The following is an 18,566-nucleotide window of genomic DNA, read 5'->3' as shown; positions in this document are numbered from 1 at the left end:
ATCAGACCGCAGCAGAGTCAGACACATCAGTGATGCAGACTTCACAATGCAACCGCAGCAAGCTTGATTTGATTTATGAACCATAGTTTTTTTTTTTTTTAAACATTCATTTGGCGTTTTATATTGATTTTCAGTGTTTCTTATGTAAGACAAGCATCAGTGTACGAATTCTCTTTGCACAAAAGTCACGTTCAAATATCTTGTGCAGGTTTGATCATGCGTCCTATGTCCTTTCTCCAAGAAGATTATGTTTTACATTAATGTATGTACCTGAAGATCATCACCCATTGCTGTGGTGGACGATAAAATCAACAGACACTAACTGAATCCATGCGGGTTTGCAGCTTGGGCAATCATTAATTCATCAACGGCTTACAAAAACAGAGTCAAATCCAAACACCTGTCAAGTCAAGTCTGACTGCAGTGCAGAAACAAGCCACTGACTGCATGTAACAGTCGACATATTTGTCCTTAACTGCTCAGTTACACAACATTTGGTGCAGCGTGAGACTTTGATCCACACGGTGACACTGAGAAGCTATTTGTGTCTCCGTGCTCACACTCTCCGACTGTAAATGGTGGGGAGTGAGCTCCACCTGGAACCCGTTGGCAGCGCACCAGTTGTCGTCTGTCGTTAGGGTTTGCTTCGGAAAGGCGGGCTGACACCCGGAGAACTATATTATGACCGTAACACGTGCAAAACTCACACCTCGTTCAGACCGAGTCTGGGCGGTTCTGTTCGCACCGCACGTGTCTTTTGAATAACCGCCGTGTGGAGGTTGCGCTGCATAAAGGCCCTCGGCTCGCTTTGTTCACTGAAGTACAAAAAAAAAAAAGAAAGAGAAAAGTGGTTGGAAGTGATTTCAGGATCAAACCAGCCACATGGCTTTATTAGTTGATCTCAGTCCTTCATGACTATGTTGCTCTTCTTTTGAAAGGATTATATTTGTGTTGTTCATTTCATTTGCATATATTTTACTGTCGATGCAGAACAGTTTGTCGAGTCCGCTGGTGAAATTGCTTTATTCAATATAATGGGATAATACATTCATTTGTCCAAGACATAAAAACAATTCAGCAGACAATTGCACTGCGATTCCTACCGGTTTATAACCAAAACAGGCATTTTATTATCTTGAAAGTAACCACAAATAAACCCGCATTAAACAAAGTGACATCGTAGACTTAGTAGAAACCACAAACCCAGTTATCCATCCATCTTCTACACCACTTAATTCTACTCAGGGTTGTGGGTGGATGGATCTGCAGTCACAGATGAGCTATGACAATTGTACATGTCAGTAGATTTATGAAAAGTATTCCCAGTCGGATGAGAGAGAGTTTTTGGCTCATTCTGGAGGAATCTCTTTATGAGTGCTCATCACGACATCTCCAAAACCGGCAACATCTTCCAACCCCTATTAGGCCCCTGTTATGCGTTTTATAATGTTTAGAATTGTCCATATCAGGTGTTAATGGCTAACCGGCTTGAGTTTGGATTGTATTATTAAGCCTACGTCACTTCTGCTGAATGGCCCAGTTGCGATGTGATTCATCCAGCCGAGCCTGGACGACTTCCTCTGCCGAGGTCGGTGTAAGGCATCGTGTCTCTGCAGACCCCTACGCATGGACATCAATGTTCTTTTCCATAGTTTCTTTGGAGAGTTGGAAAGATTGTATAAAGCAGACTGGCGCATTGTCTTAAACGAAAACATTCCGTGCACCGATGACGTTTACGGACGACGTGCTTTCGTGCAACGCCACCATTTGTGATGCATGATGTTCCCATCATGCATCCTATGTGATCAGGTGCATCCGTAACCACCTCAGAATGTGGTTTGCGTGAACAGGCATCGACCTCCTCACGAGCCTTCCTCTTCTCCTCCTGTCTGGCAGCTTCATTCTCACCACATACGTATCTACAGTGTTCCACATACTAAATGATCTCAACTTCATCACTTTCACTTCTGTACCAAACTGTCTTGTATAAGCAGTCCCGCTCACTTGTAGTATCTGGGACTCTTGCAGTCACAAATAAAAACATGTTTAAATAAAGTATGCAGTGTTACAGAAAGTAAAGAACCATCACCATATCGAGGGATGTCGTCTGAACCTGTACTCAATGTACTGTCGAACATGACCCTATATATATATATATATAGGCTGTTAGGTTAGTCTAAATCTCCACTTTCTTTGCATGGAATCTGACATCCTGTACGAAAATAATTTTCTGAACGGTATTCTAAAATTAAGTGGAGCCTCGAGCCAGAAAAAAAAAAGTTCTTCACACAAAAGTGCCAACGATATTTATGTACAACGGTTCATTGTGTATGAGGTCAAAGCATTGGGCCCTCTTTTCTCTTTTCAGAGTTATATAAGGAATGCAGAGCTGTGGCCCACCACGGCTCCAACTGGTAATTAGAGTCAGTTTATATCTGGTTTGAGAGTGCGAAAAAAGAAACTGCAGCAAAAGAGGAAATCGGAAAAAAAGGATTGATTATGAAGATACGTGCTGTGAACAATAAGTGTCTGAGAAGCTGTGAAAACATTACAGTTTCACTTTGTTTGTTCCGCAGAGCTTTTAGTGCCTCTTTATTTGTTGGGATGACAACTACCCACAGGCTGTTACATTGCCTTAACTGCCATGTTAAATGGACTTTGCCTATCTGGCACATTTTTTTTTCTCACTCCTCAACGCTCTTTAAAGTGTCGGTCACATTCGCTCATGCTCAAACACCATGCAACATGCTCAACTCTGATTGGGAGCAACTGAGGGGTTCAACGTTTTGCTCGTAGGTACACTAAAGCACAGACAAGACTGGATGAGGTTTTCAACCACCAACCTTGAATTGCTATTGCAACAACACATCATCAGTTGGGTGAAACTCATCTGTCTCATGACGGTTGAAGCCAGAGGTCTACAACCTTTATGACCAATACAGCCATTTTTTTTTGCCAACAAATCAAATTTAAGTGCCACAAAACATGTCCAATCTTTAAATTTAGGCTAACACAGATTATAATGTTTCATACATTGATATACATACAAAAACTGTATCTTATGTTGTATTTGGAGTTTTAAAATATGCAAACATGATTGTAAACATTTCAGTACATTTCAGCTGTTTTGTAATGGATTTTAGTGGTTTCACCCAAATATTTGAGCATTTTTTTTTTTTTTTTTTACATTTTAGGTATCAAAACAATTTTTGCCCTTTTTAAAACATTTTTGATTTTTTTTCCCAATTTTTTCACTTTTTTTGTTTTAGAAATTCAAGTCATTTCAAACGGTGTTTTTTCATCTCCTCTCTTTTTAGTTTTTAGTCATTGTGCCATTTTTCTAGAGCCCTTGTTAGGCAAGAGTGAAGAGCGACTGTGTTGTGTCAAAACAATACAAAATAAAGGTAAATTGTTTATTGATCGACGACATGCAGAATTGCTCCATGTGGGTCCAGAGCTGCAGATTACAGCTCCCTGGTCTAAACTCAGCTCACGTTCTCTGTCAGTGGGTGAACAATTCAGTGTTTTGTAGATTCTGATTCACAATGATAGGAAGAGCCAACAAGGGATCAATGAGGGATTGAACCACCAACCTTGGGATTGTAATATGACTCGATAGAACAACTGGGCCACTCGCAGTAAAGATGGAAATATGATGCAGATGGATATTGACAAATGACTTGCAAGATTGGGATTACATCCCCACAACCTCATTTCAAAATATCCATAACTGCAGTATACGGTATCTATATATATTTTCTGCAAACCATACATCCAAAAAACGTGAATATTGGCTTTCTGAAAAAATATATTCAAACTTCAAAATAATACTGATAGCAAAGCTCAAAGAATTCCTCATATACAGCACATTACAGTTCATATTGCATTCTAATTTTAATTGCACATTTAATTTTCCATGCGCATTTTCCTCATAATGACTCCACATTGAACTTGTGGTCCTTTCTGTATGGAGTTTGTATGTTCTCCATCTGTGTGCATGGGTTTTCTCAGGGTAATCAAAACCATGCGTGTGAGGTTAATTGACTCTGTCTCTATGTTTTTGCCCTGCGGTGGATTAGCGACCCCACCAGGGTGTGTTGTGCAACCCTTAATTGGTTAAAGCTGTTTAGAGTATGGACGGATGGATGTTTCCAGCTGTTGCCATGGTTTTAGCTGTTTGGAATTTCTTTCCAACATGCCAGTGTTTTTGGAAGTAAAAGAAAAAAGAACACGCCTTCATACAGTCGATTTTATTTTGTTCCAATGCTTACGTTTTTTTTTTTCTGGATTTAACCATAGTTCGGGGCTGGAAACAAGGCAGGTTAGTTAAAAGGATGTGACACATAGTTTATATATTATGTGACAAAATCCTGAACCATTCTTGTATGTGTCAAGATAAGGATCCCTTGGAAAACTGTCTGCTCTGCAATATAATTAATAGAAATATATAAAATATACTTTTCTATTTGATTTGTGCTGCAGGTTGCAGACAATCGGAATAGATAATCATCTTAAATTCTTCTGTTTGTCTTTAGCATGTGTGCAGGTTTTGTTTTCTGATGCTCATTTTTCCTCCCGCAATCCAAAAACATGCATTTGAGGTTAATTTATGACTCTAAAAATATGTGTGTCTGTGCACCCTGCCTTTACTCATTGCTACCTGGAATTGGCTCGAGTTCTGTGCGGCCTTACGTCTGATAGAGAAAATGATACAGATAGTTGGATACATACGATCATTTCATGTTGACGCTCTTGATGAGCCGCACTCATGTTTTCTCCCTCCTTCCTCCTCAGGTCTCTCAGGCGCCCAACCAGACCTTGACAAGAGAAAAGAACTGTATGATAGAAACCTGATACCTCCAAAAAAGCCAAAAACCTTTCTGCAGCTGGTATGGGAGGCCCTGCAGGACGTCACCCTCATCATCCTGGAGATCGCTGCCCTGATCTCCCTCGGCCTCTCTTTCTATCACCCGCCTGGACAGAGCAACGGAGAGTGTGAGTAAAGCAGTTCCGGTGACGGGACGAAATTCACTGACCGTCATTTGTGATAACCACTCGCACACACTCTTGCACAAACGTATCTCTCGTATCTGCACAATTGCACTTCGTCTGACAGTGCGCACCTGCATGCATGCACACGTTTGAAGTCGGCGAGGCAGGTCAACACTTTTGTTTGCGACCCGCCTCAAGAAGCCAAGTGACTTTTAATGAGCGCGTGGGCAAATTCCTGCGTGTGCGTTCACACAACCGTCCATGCACGTTTTGAGCGTGTCAAATGTGTGCGTGAAAGATACCGGGAAGGTTAATGAGGTGTTGAGCAGAGAAATAACCTTGAGCTCCCAGGGCCCATACATCAGCTCTGAGCTGTGAAACAGGAAATGAAGACAGAGACCATAACGAGGTGCTGAGTCAGCAACATCAGTCATTGCTCCCAGTGCTATCACCGTGATGGAATTCAGTTTTCCCCCCCGGCGCCTGCGATTATCAATATAAAAGTTAAAAAAACTCAGACGAGACATACCTCCAGTTTTCATATTTGCATTTTAGATTAAGTAAATATGTAAAGTAATACATTTTCTTTTGTTGATCAACATCGACTAGATGACATGAAGGACTAAGTGTGTGATTCACTCAATCTGCCAAATGATTCCATTGTAAAGTTTTGGGTTAATTTAAATTTGATGATCGCAGAAGCATTTCTACCACCCTGCCCCCCCCCAGTTATTTGATCTGCTTGGTTTCATGAATAAGCTCTCCGCATCACCAAATCCGAATATAGCTGAGAAATGCCAGAGGCATCATAAAGCTAATAAGTGTGTCCATCTGCAGATTCATAATAAAGCTTCCTCCTAACTTCAGGCACAAGAAGAAGCCAGTATGCCAGTTGTTTCCTTCTCACATTTGAATGATATGAATACATATGAATGCAAATCGGAATATCAGCTCCAGATATGAGATGTGAATGCATTTGGCTACTGGAGGGAATTAGACAGATCTGATTGTGGTGTAGTCAAAATGTCAGACCAATGAACGCCGTCTAATTGCATTGCAAATAAGAGAACACATTTAATCACACTAAATGATCTGAATGTCTGGCAACTTGAATATGTGAGATTTCTTACAAAAACATTTGCAGCGGAATTTCCTGCCTCAATTTCACTTTTTGAACATTACATACAGTATATAAACAATATGTTCAGCTTTCTGTCTCAAAACATAAACTACAAGTGAATCAAAGCTTATTGGTTCATAAATGACATCTTTGATAAACAAAATGTTTTCAAACTCCAAGCAAGAGAAATAAAAAAAAGCACCATGGAAACACATCTCAAATATCTGTGAGGAGCTGATATTGGCATATAAAAATATATTGGTTTAAAATTCTGGTCCAGCATTTTCCCAGAGCGCCAAAAACAGACAACAAAAGGAACCAATGACACCCCCATTCATGCACACAAACAAACAAACAGACAAACAAACAAACAAACAAACACATTCACACATTCTCACACACACGCACACACACACACACACACATTGTTGGTTTTGTTCATTGTAATAGGTCAAAAAAAGCTCAGTGGTCCATAAATAGAAGCTGGTGGGGCGACTTAATTCTCATTTACATATGAAACGGCCTGGCTGCAGTTGAACGAGGAGGCTGTTAATTATGTCTGTAATAAACACACACACACACACACACACACACACACACACACACACACACACACACACACACACACACACACACACACACACACACACACACACACACACACACAAAACATCCTGGTGCCACACATGTGAAATACTTTCACATGGTATCCAAACCAACACCACAGTGCATTCGACGTTCATCTTTCCAATTTAATGTTATTTGGTTGTCAATTTTTGTTTCTGATTTGCTCAGCCGGTTCCGAGGGCTTTTCAGCACCACGGACAGCGACAGATCTGCCTCGTGATGGTGTGTGTATCTGAGAAACAAAAAAACAAAAAGGTCATGTCTGGCTGCAGAGAGAGCAGTGCATTCAGCACCACGGACAGCGACCACACTCTGTTGCTTCTGATGCTGCAGCAGCAAAGTGGAAGAGACGAAACTCATCAGGTTCGACTTTAGAGAAAAAAAAAAGTGCTTTTTTTTGAAGTTGAGAAACTTGCTGTATTCGGCAGGATCTGACACAGTCATGCCAGCCTGTGTTTATGGTTGCAAATTCTTTAAGCAGTACATAGAGTGCTGCCACCTGTCAAAACCAGAATTTGACTGAGGAAATTTCCTGTAAGTAAAATTACTGTTATATTAAGAAATACAAGAAGAACAATATTTAAAAAATCATCTATAGTGTACGTCCACTGTGAGAAAAGTGATATAATGCATCAGTCTGGATTATAAGATAAGCATTCCCCCTGGAAATGGGTCTGAAAATATTGGGTTTAGTATTTTGGCATCTGAGGAATTCAATATATTGGGTGGGCACCGTGTATTTTGACCGTACTATAAGCTGCTCAAAGGTTTAAAATCCTACATCTTGGTTGCATTTTGCATGACACTGAGTATGACACACAGAAGACCAGAGCATGAAAATGAAACTCATGTCCTCTAAAACTATTCTTATTTTGCTCATATTCGATTCAGACCAACGGTAAATGCAGTTCACACTGGATGTGCACATTATAGAGTTGAATTGGTTTGTTTCTTTTCTGAATTTATATAAGAGAAATTGCAATGATACATAATTGAAAAAGTCATTCATGTTCCAGTCAATCTGGTTAAACTGTATATTAACTTACATCAATTAGCTGATCATTCAAGTGGACATTGTTGTCATTATCAAAACTTTGAAAGTGGGTTTATGTTATGCAATTGCCCGTTCATCTTTCTAAGTCCTGTTTTTTACTGTCCCTCTTGCATGCCTTAAAATCTGGATTGTGGATACTGTATCACGATATTCAGGATCTTTGTGAACCCTGAGAAAATGTACAATTAATTCTCATCTGTCTTTATAAGGTTTCTGTCACATTGTTCCGCAGTCTTGACATAAAAAGGCATGCTAATATGCCCAAGTCTTAAATATGAAAAGCACCATTATGAAAAGCACTAACGCTTGCACTCAATGTAAGCATTAGTTGGTAAAACTACTATAATCAAATCAAACTACCATAATCAAATCAATCTGCTTATGTCGTATCATGTCATTTTCGATTTCCCCTTTGATGATGCAAACACATAGAAGGAGCAAAATTCTCTGAGGAGGAGAGGACGCCTCAAACTGTCCGTCTCCAAAAGCACCTCATGTTCCGGTTTCTGTGCGTGTTCCTGCTTCAGCTGCAAAAGCTTCTCAGCTGAGAGCCAATCACTCCTCTGTGGGCTTTCGAAGGTGGCTGGCCAAGAGTGTGGGAGTGCAGGAGGAGCAAAATGGCTTCCAGAGTATTACATGATGCAGCACATGCAAGACTGAGAGTAGACCTCGTTTTGTTTTTTCTTAAATGTTCTCCGGTCTGACGGTGCACAGTCAGTGAAATGCAGGTGAGCTGGCCAGTCCAGCCCGTTTCTATATTTTCAGTTTGTTTTCTACACAAATTGTACACAGACTGAGGAATTGCATATGCCTAGACATAGAAAGCTGGATGTAGATTAAGAAATACCGTCAGTGTGTAACTTACTGTTTTTACATGTACTGCACTGAGGTATGTAGTCCAATATTTACCAATCAACATGCTGTTCAAACATTTGAAAGAACATTTTGTGTTGCTGTTTTGCGAAAACGTCTGAGAAGTGAATTTTTGTAAAGGCTGAAAACTTGAATAGGATGTGTGTTTAAAGAGCCTGGGTTGGTGTGTACATCAAATAACGTGCCACCCTGGTTTGGTTTGTTTGTTTGTTTGTTTGTAGGTATTGCATCACATTTTCAGAGATGATTTGTCGACATTAACGTCATCATTTCCGAATAAATGCCAAAATAATGTGCAAAAATATCCCATACAAAGCAGGTGAGAGTGGAGGAGATCTAAGGAGATCAGTGTCTGTCACCATGGAGACGCTCCCTGATCAGTGTTTCACACGGTGATGTAGCTACCTGAGATACATCGTTAGCGTCAATATGAGCAATCAGCGAACATGCTAGCGATGCTAACACGGCTCCACAAAGAAATGTGGCATTCTACCGGTCTGCGTTCTACCGAGTGTAGCTCTAGTTTTGTGAAAGTATTCAGTGTCTTGTCCAAGCAGCTGTCCGCTTTGAAGTGTTTCGCTCGGGCTTCTGATTAATAAATTTTTCATTGCTTTTTTCTTTGAGCGAATGTTTGAGCAGAGCTTTTGAAGCACCTGTATTTCAAAATACCATGCAAATGGTTCATGTTTTATATTATTTATAACGCGATAAATAAGAGTCAGACGCTTGCACTTGCTCATATCGGCTTCGGTTTATTTACAAGTAAAATCACGGTCACAGCCGTCTCCGGCTCTTCAGTGTGAGTGTGAACTTCGATGGCATCTCATTGTACCAGATGTATGATGACATTTCCACTCAGTGTAAAAGTGTCTGCCTTCGACTGCAGAGCAGAGTTTCCAATCTTGTCTCCTCCTTCCCTCAGCCTGTGGCTCGGCGGCGGGCGGAGTGGAGGATGAAGGCGAGGCCGACGCCGGCTGGATTGAGGGCGCCGCCATCTTGTTGTCTGTGGTCTGCGTGGTGCTGGTGACGGCCTTCAACGACTGGTCCAAGGAGAAGCAGTTCCGCGGGCTGCAGAGCCGCATTGAGCAGGAGCAGAAGTTCCAGGTGGTGCGCGGCAGCCAGGTCATACAGCTTCCCGTGTCGGACATACTGGTGGGGGACATCGCACAGATCAAATATGGTGGGTGCAGGAACGTCGACTGGACCCCCTTTACAAACACGCCTTAGTGTCATGCAGCTCCTAACTTTGGTTAGTTCAATGGATTAACCTAAAACCACAGTTGAAACTACAATTCTGCATCTCACATACATTTATGACCTGTTTTACTGGATCACTGTCTCTTTTAGATTTCTTATTTGTTCTGTTTTTGAAGCACAGTCACACATTTCTGACTACCTGACAAAACATTCAGCAAACTACTTTTGAAGTTTCCATCGTGAAACACATGATTTCTGTATTTTATACCACCAGCAGTTTAAAACCTTTTCTAGTTGAATTGAGTTTTTATATTCCCCCATGTTTAGTGTTGTTGTTTTTATTTTGAACTTGATTTTAAATTGTGATTGTGTGTTTCACAATGAGTCTACTTTTAACATTCATCTCTTTTAATTTTTAACTGAATTTTTCTTTTAAATCTCTTCTTTTAATATTGTGATGCACATTGAGCTGCATTTTATGTAAAAAAAAAAAAAAAGTGCCATATAGTTATGACTTATTATGATTGATTGTTGTTGATTTTGCTGGAAGTACATTATATTCATGGTTTCTAAGGTGCAATTGGAAAACCCACGCATTTTCAGAAGACTGAAGTTGTAAAGCAACACCTTAAACAAAGAAGTGTGAAACAAATTTTCCCAAAGGGCCTCATGAAAAACTAACACTACTACCGAGGGATGAGATTTAAGTGGACTTGAATTTTGCTTAATAAGACTTATCTCATGATAAATTCCTGATTAAATTTTTCTAAAGTTTGATTTCAGTAAATAAGTAAATAAAGACTATATTTTCTCTTTGATAATTTTTTTGAACTGTGAAACACTAAGTTCTGTGAGGTAATGATTGATAAACCCAACCAATAAAGTAACAATGACCTATAACAAGAAAAAATGGACCACTTCAGATGTGATAATGCCTATAATAATACAAGTAATTTTCAGATATACTGTATTCATGCCTTTACCCTCTGTTTTCCAACGCCTACAAAGATTACTGGACAGCTGTCGAGCACATCTGGAGCCGTCGTACCAGTTTTCTTCTTTAGTGCTGCAGATCGTCATCGCTCTGTCCTGTTTCAGGTGATCTGCTTCCCGCTGACGGCGTGTTGATTCAGGGTAACGACCTCAAGATCGATGAGTCCTCACTGACCGGAGAGTCCGACCACGTCAAGAAGGCTGCAGACAAAGACCCCATGCTGTTGTCCGGTACGTCCACGCTCCGTCCACGCGCTCGGCGTGTTTTACAATTTTCCGGTTTCCTTGATTTACAATCTATCAGCTGATGCAGACTTTTCATCTTGCATCACTGCTTTGTGCTAAATTAATTGTGAACCCTTCAAATGCTCATTTGTTTATTTAGGGAGGAAAACAACGCTACTTCCTCCAAAACTGTTTTTGATTTGATGAAACATTCCCATCATTTACCAGAGAGTAGTGTGTGAAATAGTAAATTCTATGGCAATAAACCTTCTTGACAGTTTATCATACAACATTTTTGCATCTTGCATTCCCCTTCACTGGTTTCTGTTTTTGTTCCAGCAGAGATGCCAGAATCTGTGGGATTCTTAGAAATGCAGAATATCAGTGGTAGCAGAAATGTGGGTTAATCTGATCCCACATCTTAGTGTTTTTTTTTCCTGTGGATAATTAGCTGTGTGCCATTTTCTTGCCTTTCTTAATTAGCTTCATATTCACCCACATTGACTTACTCTCGCAAAGGTTAATGATTTTCTGTGTGTGTGTGTGTGTGTATGCGTGTGTGTGTGCTGTGCATATAGAAATGCACAAGTCTAAAGCAGTCTTCTTCTAATTTGTACAGTGACACATTTTTTACTTTCCTCCGAAGAGAGGTTATATTCAATTAAATTTAGACTTGTAACTTTAATGTTTGAGGTTTTCTATTCACTGATATCAAATCGCATCTCTTCTAATACATGCTGCTATCCTCAGATTGGTTCTCAATATAGTCAACAACTTTAAGTGAACTACTACAGGTTAACATTGTCTACAGCTCTGTTAAAATCTTTGAAAAGCAAAGATGTCCACAGTTTTTCATCAAATTATAAATGTATTTGTTCAAGAGGTGGTTCTAGAGCTGTGAATCTGTGGAACAATTATCAGTCGAACAACTGCAAGCAAACATAAATTAACAGATTAACAGTTGAAGAAGATACGTTCAGACAAGATTAAGGAAACCTAAATATTATAAATGTGTTATTGAAGAGATTTTCATGATTCACAAGTGCTTTGGCAGCCCCTTCATTTATAATGTATTTCATAAAAACTATTGATCTGAGATAAATATCGATATCTAGCAGTTTTGCATCTTGCTGATTATCGCCGCATCTTCATCTGTCTGTAGCCGGCTGGTTTGAAACATATCAAAGCTTAAGCTTTCTCCTTCAGAAGGAGTTGATTAAACATGTGACCTGACCTCATTGTTGGCCGCATTTGAACCAACACATTCAGTGGTTCTGCACGTGAGAGAACAAATTATAGAGAAAGTAGGTCCCCTGACCAGATCGCAGGCGTGGCTGCATTAGAAGTGAGCTGCAAGCATCTAATGCATCTAAATAAAGATTGATTGATTGATAATGCACGTCCACGTTTAAATGGACGCCGCCGCTGTCATGCTGCAGATTGAGGTGTGCTGTCAACATGCTCACACTGAAATAAATCATTTAACTGTTTGGCTTTATTTCTTTATCAGCATTGTGTACTATGTTTAACTAGATGCTCTCCTTGACAAATTGAAGCCTATTGAGATGGTGGTGGCAAAGTAGGGTTCACGTCACTGTTCAGGTCGGATTTCATGGATCGTTTAAAACAGTGGTTCCCAACCTTTTTTGACCAGTGTACCCCTTGAGCTGGTTTCCATGTGAAAAGTACCCCCTCTCTCATGTGTGATTATTCGCCTTAATGTGTACTTATATTTAACCCTTTGTCTTTCTATCCAACTGCTCATTTAAATAAAACAATTATTGTGAGTGTAAAAACATACCTTTTAATGAGACACTTGCGCTTGCTTGTCTTTCATAAGTCTTTCATAATTCCTTTTTTCACTGGGCTCCCCTGTGCCTGCGTCCGAGGCGACGGTAGCAGTAGCGGTAGCTGGACGTTTACTCCTGCCTAGCCATGCATCCATGTTTACAGTCGGTATGCAGCTAGAGTTAGCTAGCTTCGCGAATCGTGCGCGCCCGCAGCAAGAATGTGAACCTTTTTTTTTTTTTTTTTTTAAAGCGCGCTACTTTATAGTCTTTTCATGTTATGTGCATTGTAGTGTTACAATCACTGTGGACGAACTGCTACTCATGGAAAATAAATGTATGGCCTTACTAAAATTCATGATATAATACAATATAATATAGTATAATTTTTTTTTTTGTGTGTGGATACTGTAGGCTAATTTATAATCTTTCTGCGTACCCCCTGCAATACCCTCGTGTACCCCTAGGGGTCCGTGTACCCCCGGTTGGGAATCACTGGTTTAAAACACAATAGAATAGGATGCAAAAACTTGTATAATCTCAGAGGGAATTTATTTTATTTATAGGACAAATTACGGCATTTGGTAACTTCTAGACTCATTTTGTTCTGTCTAGTGTAAGTTATCCTTCCAAATCTAATGTATCTTACAGTAAATCATATGGCAAGGCAAGGAAAGCACCATAGGCCAATTCAATTTTGCAAAGAAATAAAAGAAGCTCCTTTATCGTCAGTTCTTTTTTTCTTTTTCCAAACAGAAAACCAGGGACTTGTTGATCCTGGTTAGATATCCCACATTTTGGCTAAAAATGCAGAACTTTGTATGATTTTGGTCAATTTCACATTTTCCAACAGATTTCTGTGCGTAAAACGGCAGGTTGATTTAAGTAACGGCTGATTTGAGTCTGCTTTGAATGACACTCGAGAGTGAAATCTGGAAGGGGGACTATTTCAATATGACGCGTCTCCTCAGGGACCCATGTAATGGAGGGGTCAGGGCGCATGGTGGTGACGGCCGTCGGCGTCAACTCTCAGACTGGAATCATCTTCACCCTACTGGGCGCCGGTGTGGAGGAGGAGGAGAAGAAAGAAAGGAAAGGTAACCATCATCATTTCCACAAACTATCGTGTCAGAAGTATGGAGGTAATCTTTTTGTCTTTTTGCCTTTTTTTTTTTGTCAGTGTTGCCCAGCAACGTACCTTTAAAAACAAGCCTGTTTCATTTATGTGCTGAAAGCCAGCGTAATGGTTTTTTTTTTGGTTTTTTTTTAACCGTTATGAAAAGGGTTTCTGAATAATAAAATAAAATGGGTTCATCTGTATGAACCCTTTGTAGGTATTTGTGTAATGGAGTCTGTGTGTATTTACTGTGTGAGATGAGTATTTGGAGGTACAGTTGTGAGCTGCAGTAAGCAGATTCTGTGGGTTCGGGTGCATCATTGTCCTTACTCTCTTATCGTTCCAAATTCGCCTCGAAGGAGGGGCAGTGGAAGACGGACACCAGAATACAGGTAGAGTATCACCTTTCTCTGACCCCCGGGAGTGGTATTTGATCCTCTTGACCTTTCAAACCCCATAGTGATTCCCAGTAGACCTCCCTTCCCCGCCCCCCCCCCCCCCCCCTCCACTGTAGCCCAGCATCTTTGCTCCAGTTACACTTAAAAAGAGAAGCCTCATGATCACGACACTGCATCTTTTTAAGTGTTGACAGGTGACACATTTCACAACGCATAATCTTCTCCCCCTTCAACAGGCACTGCACTCATCAAAACTAACTAGCTGGCATTAGGCATCACTACTCTTTTCATATACTGTGCTGAATGCCTTAAGAGGAAAACTCATGTTATTGCTGCAGCGCAGAACAATGACATGAGCGCGACAGTCTGCGGGTGTACGGCGCATGTAGAGAGCACACAAGCCTTTTTTAAGATGTTTACATCTTACATATGTATTTTTTTTTTTTTTTACCCCTACATATTCCACCTTGAGCAATGTTTTTCTTTCGCAGGATCAGTAAGCACACGACTCAGTAGCTTGCATGGAAAAACACACTGTATGTTTTTTTTTTTAAAGCTTCTTATTCATGTGTCGCGTCAGACTCGTCACATTGCACAAGGTAGCAGTCAAACATGTCATCTTCCAGATACCGTATGTCTCCTCGGTGTTACCTGCACCACGAGTGCAACGTTCCTCTGCGGTGCCGCGCTGGCAGATCGCATTATTTTCAGTGTTTCATCATTTAAAGGACAAACTGTACATCATAGAATGTATCCATATTCAAATTAAAGTGTTAGCTGTTGACGATGGATGATTTGTTCAACGTTTAATTGTTAGAAACTGCAAGAAGTTTATGTAAGGCTGATTTAAATCACCTACAGTTGTACATATGTAAACACCAATAACTTAATAATGTGATATATTTGGCCATTCTGAATGTAATAAAGCTGATAATGTAATAAGTTGCTCTTAGACGATTTTTCACTTAAGAATGGTGAACAGAAACAAGTTCTGAGGTCTAGTTTAAGTTTTACTTCCAGGAAAGAGTCCACACGTACAACCAAGACTGTACAGAGAGAAGTGAAGTCATATACCAACAGGGTCTTTTTTTAAAGAGACAGGCTCCATGGCTGAGTTCATATCTTAGGAAACGTTTTGTCAGAAAACACATTGAGAAGAGTTTAACTCAATATTTTTCAATCACTTAATAATACGACCGTGATTGACAAATATTATTTAAGAGTTTGTATCTTCAATGAATTAATATGACAACCATTATGCCTATTTTTGAGACACAAAGTGCACAAAACTCGCAATAAAACTTTTTAATTCCCAAGGAATGCATAATTTTTTCAATTATTACATTATTAGCTGCAGTTTAATGACTTATTGCGTTATTGGCAAAACATTATTACAATACAGGATCAAATATAGTATTACACTTTTAGCAAGTTATTATGTATTCTGCTTTATAACATGTAAAATCCCCAGATTATTATATTATTGGTTGTTACAATGGTACACTACTGTTTTTATAAGTCATTTGTTAAAACTCTAAATAAAGCAGGCTTACTTCAAATAAAATTTCACATCTTCCACATATTTTCCACTCTGTACGCCCACGTTTACTTTGACATGCCAACAAATATCGAAGAACTGCCACTGAACTTCACTTTCCCACGATGCAACATTTGTGTCACTGCTATTAAAAGATTAAAGGAAGTGTTTTGAGATTTTAAAACAGTAACTTTTGCTTCAAGAAGGACTAAAACGATATAATTTTTCACCTCATTTGACTGGTTTGTACATAATTCTCCCCTTTGATAATAAATGGTTTCCTCGTATGTTGGATCTGTTTTGCGTGTTGGGGGGGGGGGTTATTCAGAGATTGGTTGTATGACATCGTTTAGCTTATTCGTTTCAGATTTTTGGCTTAAATTATGATTTTATGATGCTCAAAGTATTACATGAACATGGTTGAAATTCACTGCCTACAAGGAAAATGAGGCCAAACTATGATCTGATGGTAAAAGAAAAATATCGCTTCAGTAAAGATATGAAAGAACAAACAAATGCAGTTGGTTAATATTTGATTGTAGCTCTGTTTCACTCATTACTATATTCTTTTTTTACATGTTGTGTTCAGATTTCATGTTTCCTGTCTGTCCACCTCTTTGTTTGGACTTACATCGAGTGGAGCACAATATTTAAACTAATTGACATACACACTTTTAATTAACACACACATGCAGTCTACATATGCTGAATTTCTTTATCCGTGCTATAACCATGTTATTTCTGTTCACTGTCCTGTGTGTCCACTTGCGTGTGTGTATGTGTGTGTGTGCGTGTGTGTGGGCGAATGTGTGTTTTTGTTCATTCATGTCCGGCCCTCATTTTTTACTGGCTAGACTGCTCCCATCCCCCCATCCACCCCATCGCAACTATAGCCACGGATGGGGCTGCAGGCATTAATGCCCCTGGCAGTGCCAGCCTAATTAATGGTAGGTTAACAAAGCCTCTGATCTCTGACCTCTCTCTTGTTGTGACCTTTGACTCCTCCTATCTTCTCTATTCTCCCGCTGCCTCCGACCCTGGGCGCTGTGTTCCACCTCCTCTCCCTCTCTCTCAGTTGTTTCGTACCTCTCGTGCTGTCAGTTGCATGCCATCTTCACTTGTAGAAATTAGTCTCGTGTTTCCTGTTTTTTTTCTCCCGATGCTGTCGGCTGCTGTTTGTCTCGTGATGCCTTTAATGCAGAGACTTGAGACTGTCAGAACAATGAAACTCAGCTTTAATAAATTGAAAATGTAAAGTGTTCTTATTTCGATGGGGCCTGTCATCTGCGAATTCACCCAAATTGTAGTCTGTATATTGCTCACAGACACAATTGTGTCATTTGTGCCATTTCTTTTTATATATGCAGACAAAACATAGTATAGAAAAAGATATATCTGCTATGTGCACTACTCTTGTACTCTCTTCCACTTTGAATGAAGCATTTAATCTGCTAAATTGGGATTATTAATATTGTGACTATTGGACTATTTACCTGCTCTTCCGTCAGCTTTAAATAGTGCTATTGAGTTAATTAAATGTTCAGATTAAAGTAGCTATGATTAATATTCCTCATTGTCATCATTTAACTAAGATTCATGATGACAGAAAGTAAAATCCTGCTGTCGTTTTGTTTGCGGTGAGCGTTCGTTTAGATCACTTCACCGCAAATCTCGAATTTCTGCAGGAGTTGTAAACATGTAAAAAAATTACCTCCAGCCTTGGTTGCACTGGATTCTCTCTTATCTCCAACTCCTTGGAGAGCAGCCCAGATGTGATGATGTTTTCGTACAGACAAAGCAATGAGAGAGTTCCTTTGGACTGCCTTCCAATGAAACAGTGAAGTGCAAATCTAATTATAGTGACATCAGATAATGGGATCTGCACAAGGCAAACACACGTTCCAAATAAACCATACACAAAAAGTAAGTAAACTTGTGTTATACCTTCGGGGAGCCTGGTTATTGTTAGGAAGTAGGGATGCAATGATAAAAGTACAAGTACTAACCTTTAGCCGACACAAGTATTTATTAAATGGCAATGCGCCTTATTCATTCTCCGTATGCAAATGCGTCAATGCTTCGTGTGCCTCCGACAGCGTTGAACACGCCAGTGTGTTGCTGCGTCTCCAGCACTCGCAGAACAGTGCGTAGTGTCTACGTACACACTGCCCTATGTGAACGTTAGACCCAATAGAATAGTAACTTTGAGATGCTGGAACTCGCTGTGTTGCTGCAGTTTAGTTTATATCTTTGGGTCCATTTGGTTCGGGTGACATTTTGTCAGTTTGCAGAATTACCAGTATTTCATGCTTCTTCCAAAGTTACTCAGTTGCAGCTCCTCTGGACTTCCCAGAAGTTGACAGTAACAATTTAAAACAAACAATGCCGGGTGACTTAAATGCCCGTTTGAATGGATTTCACTACAATCCAGCAGCATTATAAATTCATTGTCCCTGAACTTCGATTTCGATTTTCCCTTCAGTTGCTCTTATGTAACTTCATGTAGGAGGCTTTTCCTTCAGGCTCTCTCTCTCTCTCTCTCTCTCTCTCTCTCTCTCTCTCTCTCTCTCTCTCTCTCTCTCTCTCTCTCTCTCTCTCTCGACCGCTCCCCCCTGTCTCTCTTGTCCATATTTCCAGTCTGCCTCC

At 40.0% G+C, this 18,566-nt stretch overlaps 1 protein-coding gene across 11 annotated transcripts in view; it reads left to right on the top strand.

Annotated features, from left to right (window-relative positions):
• Window positions 1-18,566, top strand: part of atp2b2 (ATPase plasma membrane Ca2+ transporting 2) — a gene marked incomplete at both ends in the record, with an annotated part of 83,358 nt that overhangs the window by 25,855 nt on the left and 38,937 nt on the right. For 3 of the 11 annotated variants that reach the window (XM_080495671.1, XM_080495679.1, XM_080495670.1), the window contains 4 exons: window positions 4,795-4,995; window positions 9,589-9,846; window positions 10,962-11,087; window positions 13,840-13,965. In XM_080495671.1, coding sequence (XP_080351797.1) covers window positions 4,795-4,995; window positions 9,589-9,846; window positions 10,962-11,087; window positions 13,840-13,965 — 711 coding nt within the window. Of the gene's footprint in view, window positions 1-4,794; window positions 4,996-9,588; window positions 9,847-10,961; window positions 11,088-13,839; window positions 14,011-14,344; window positions 14,378-16,774; window positions 16,868-18,566 lie in introns of all 11 variants that reach the window. The other 8 variants (XM_080495674.1, XM_080495672.1, XM_080495677.1 and 5 more) reach the window with 7 other exon arrangements.

The sequence above is a fragment of the Blennius ocellaris genome (assembly GCF_963422515.1).
Source record: "Blennius ocellaris genome assembly, chromosome: 4".
NCBI classification, from domain to species: Eukaryota; Metazoa; Chordata; class Actinopteri; order Blenniiformes; family Blenniidae; genus Blennius; species Blennius ocellaris.
This window is presented reverse-complemented; position numbering and strand designations above follow the sequence as displayed.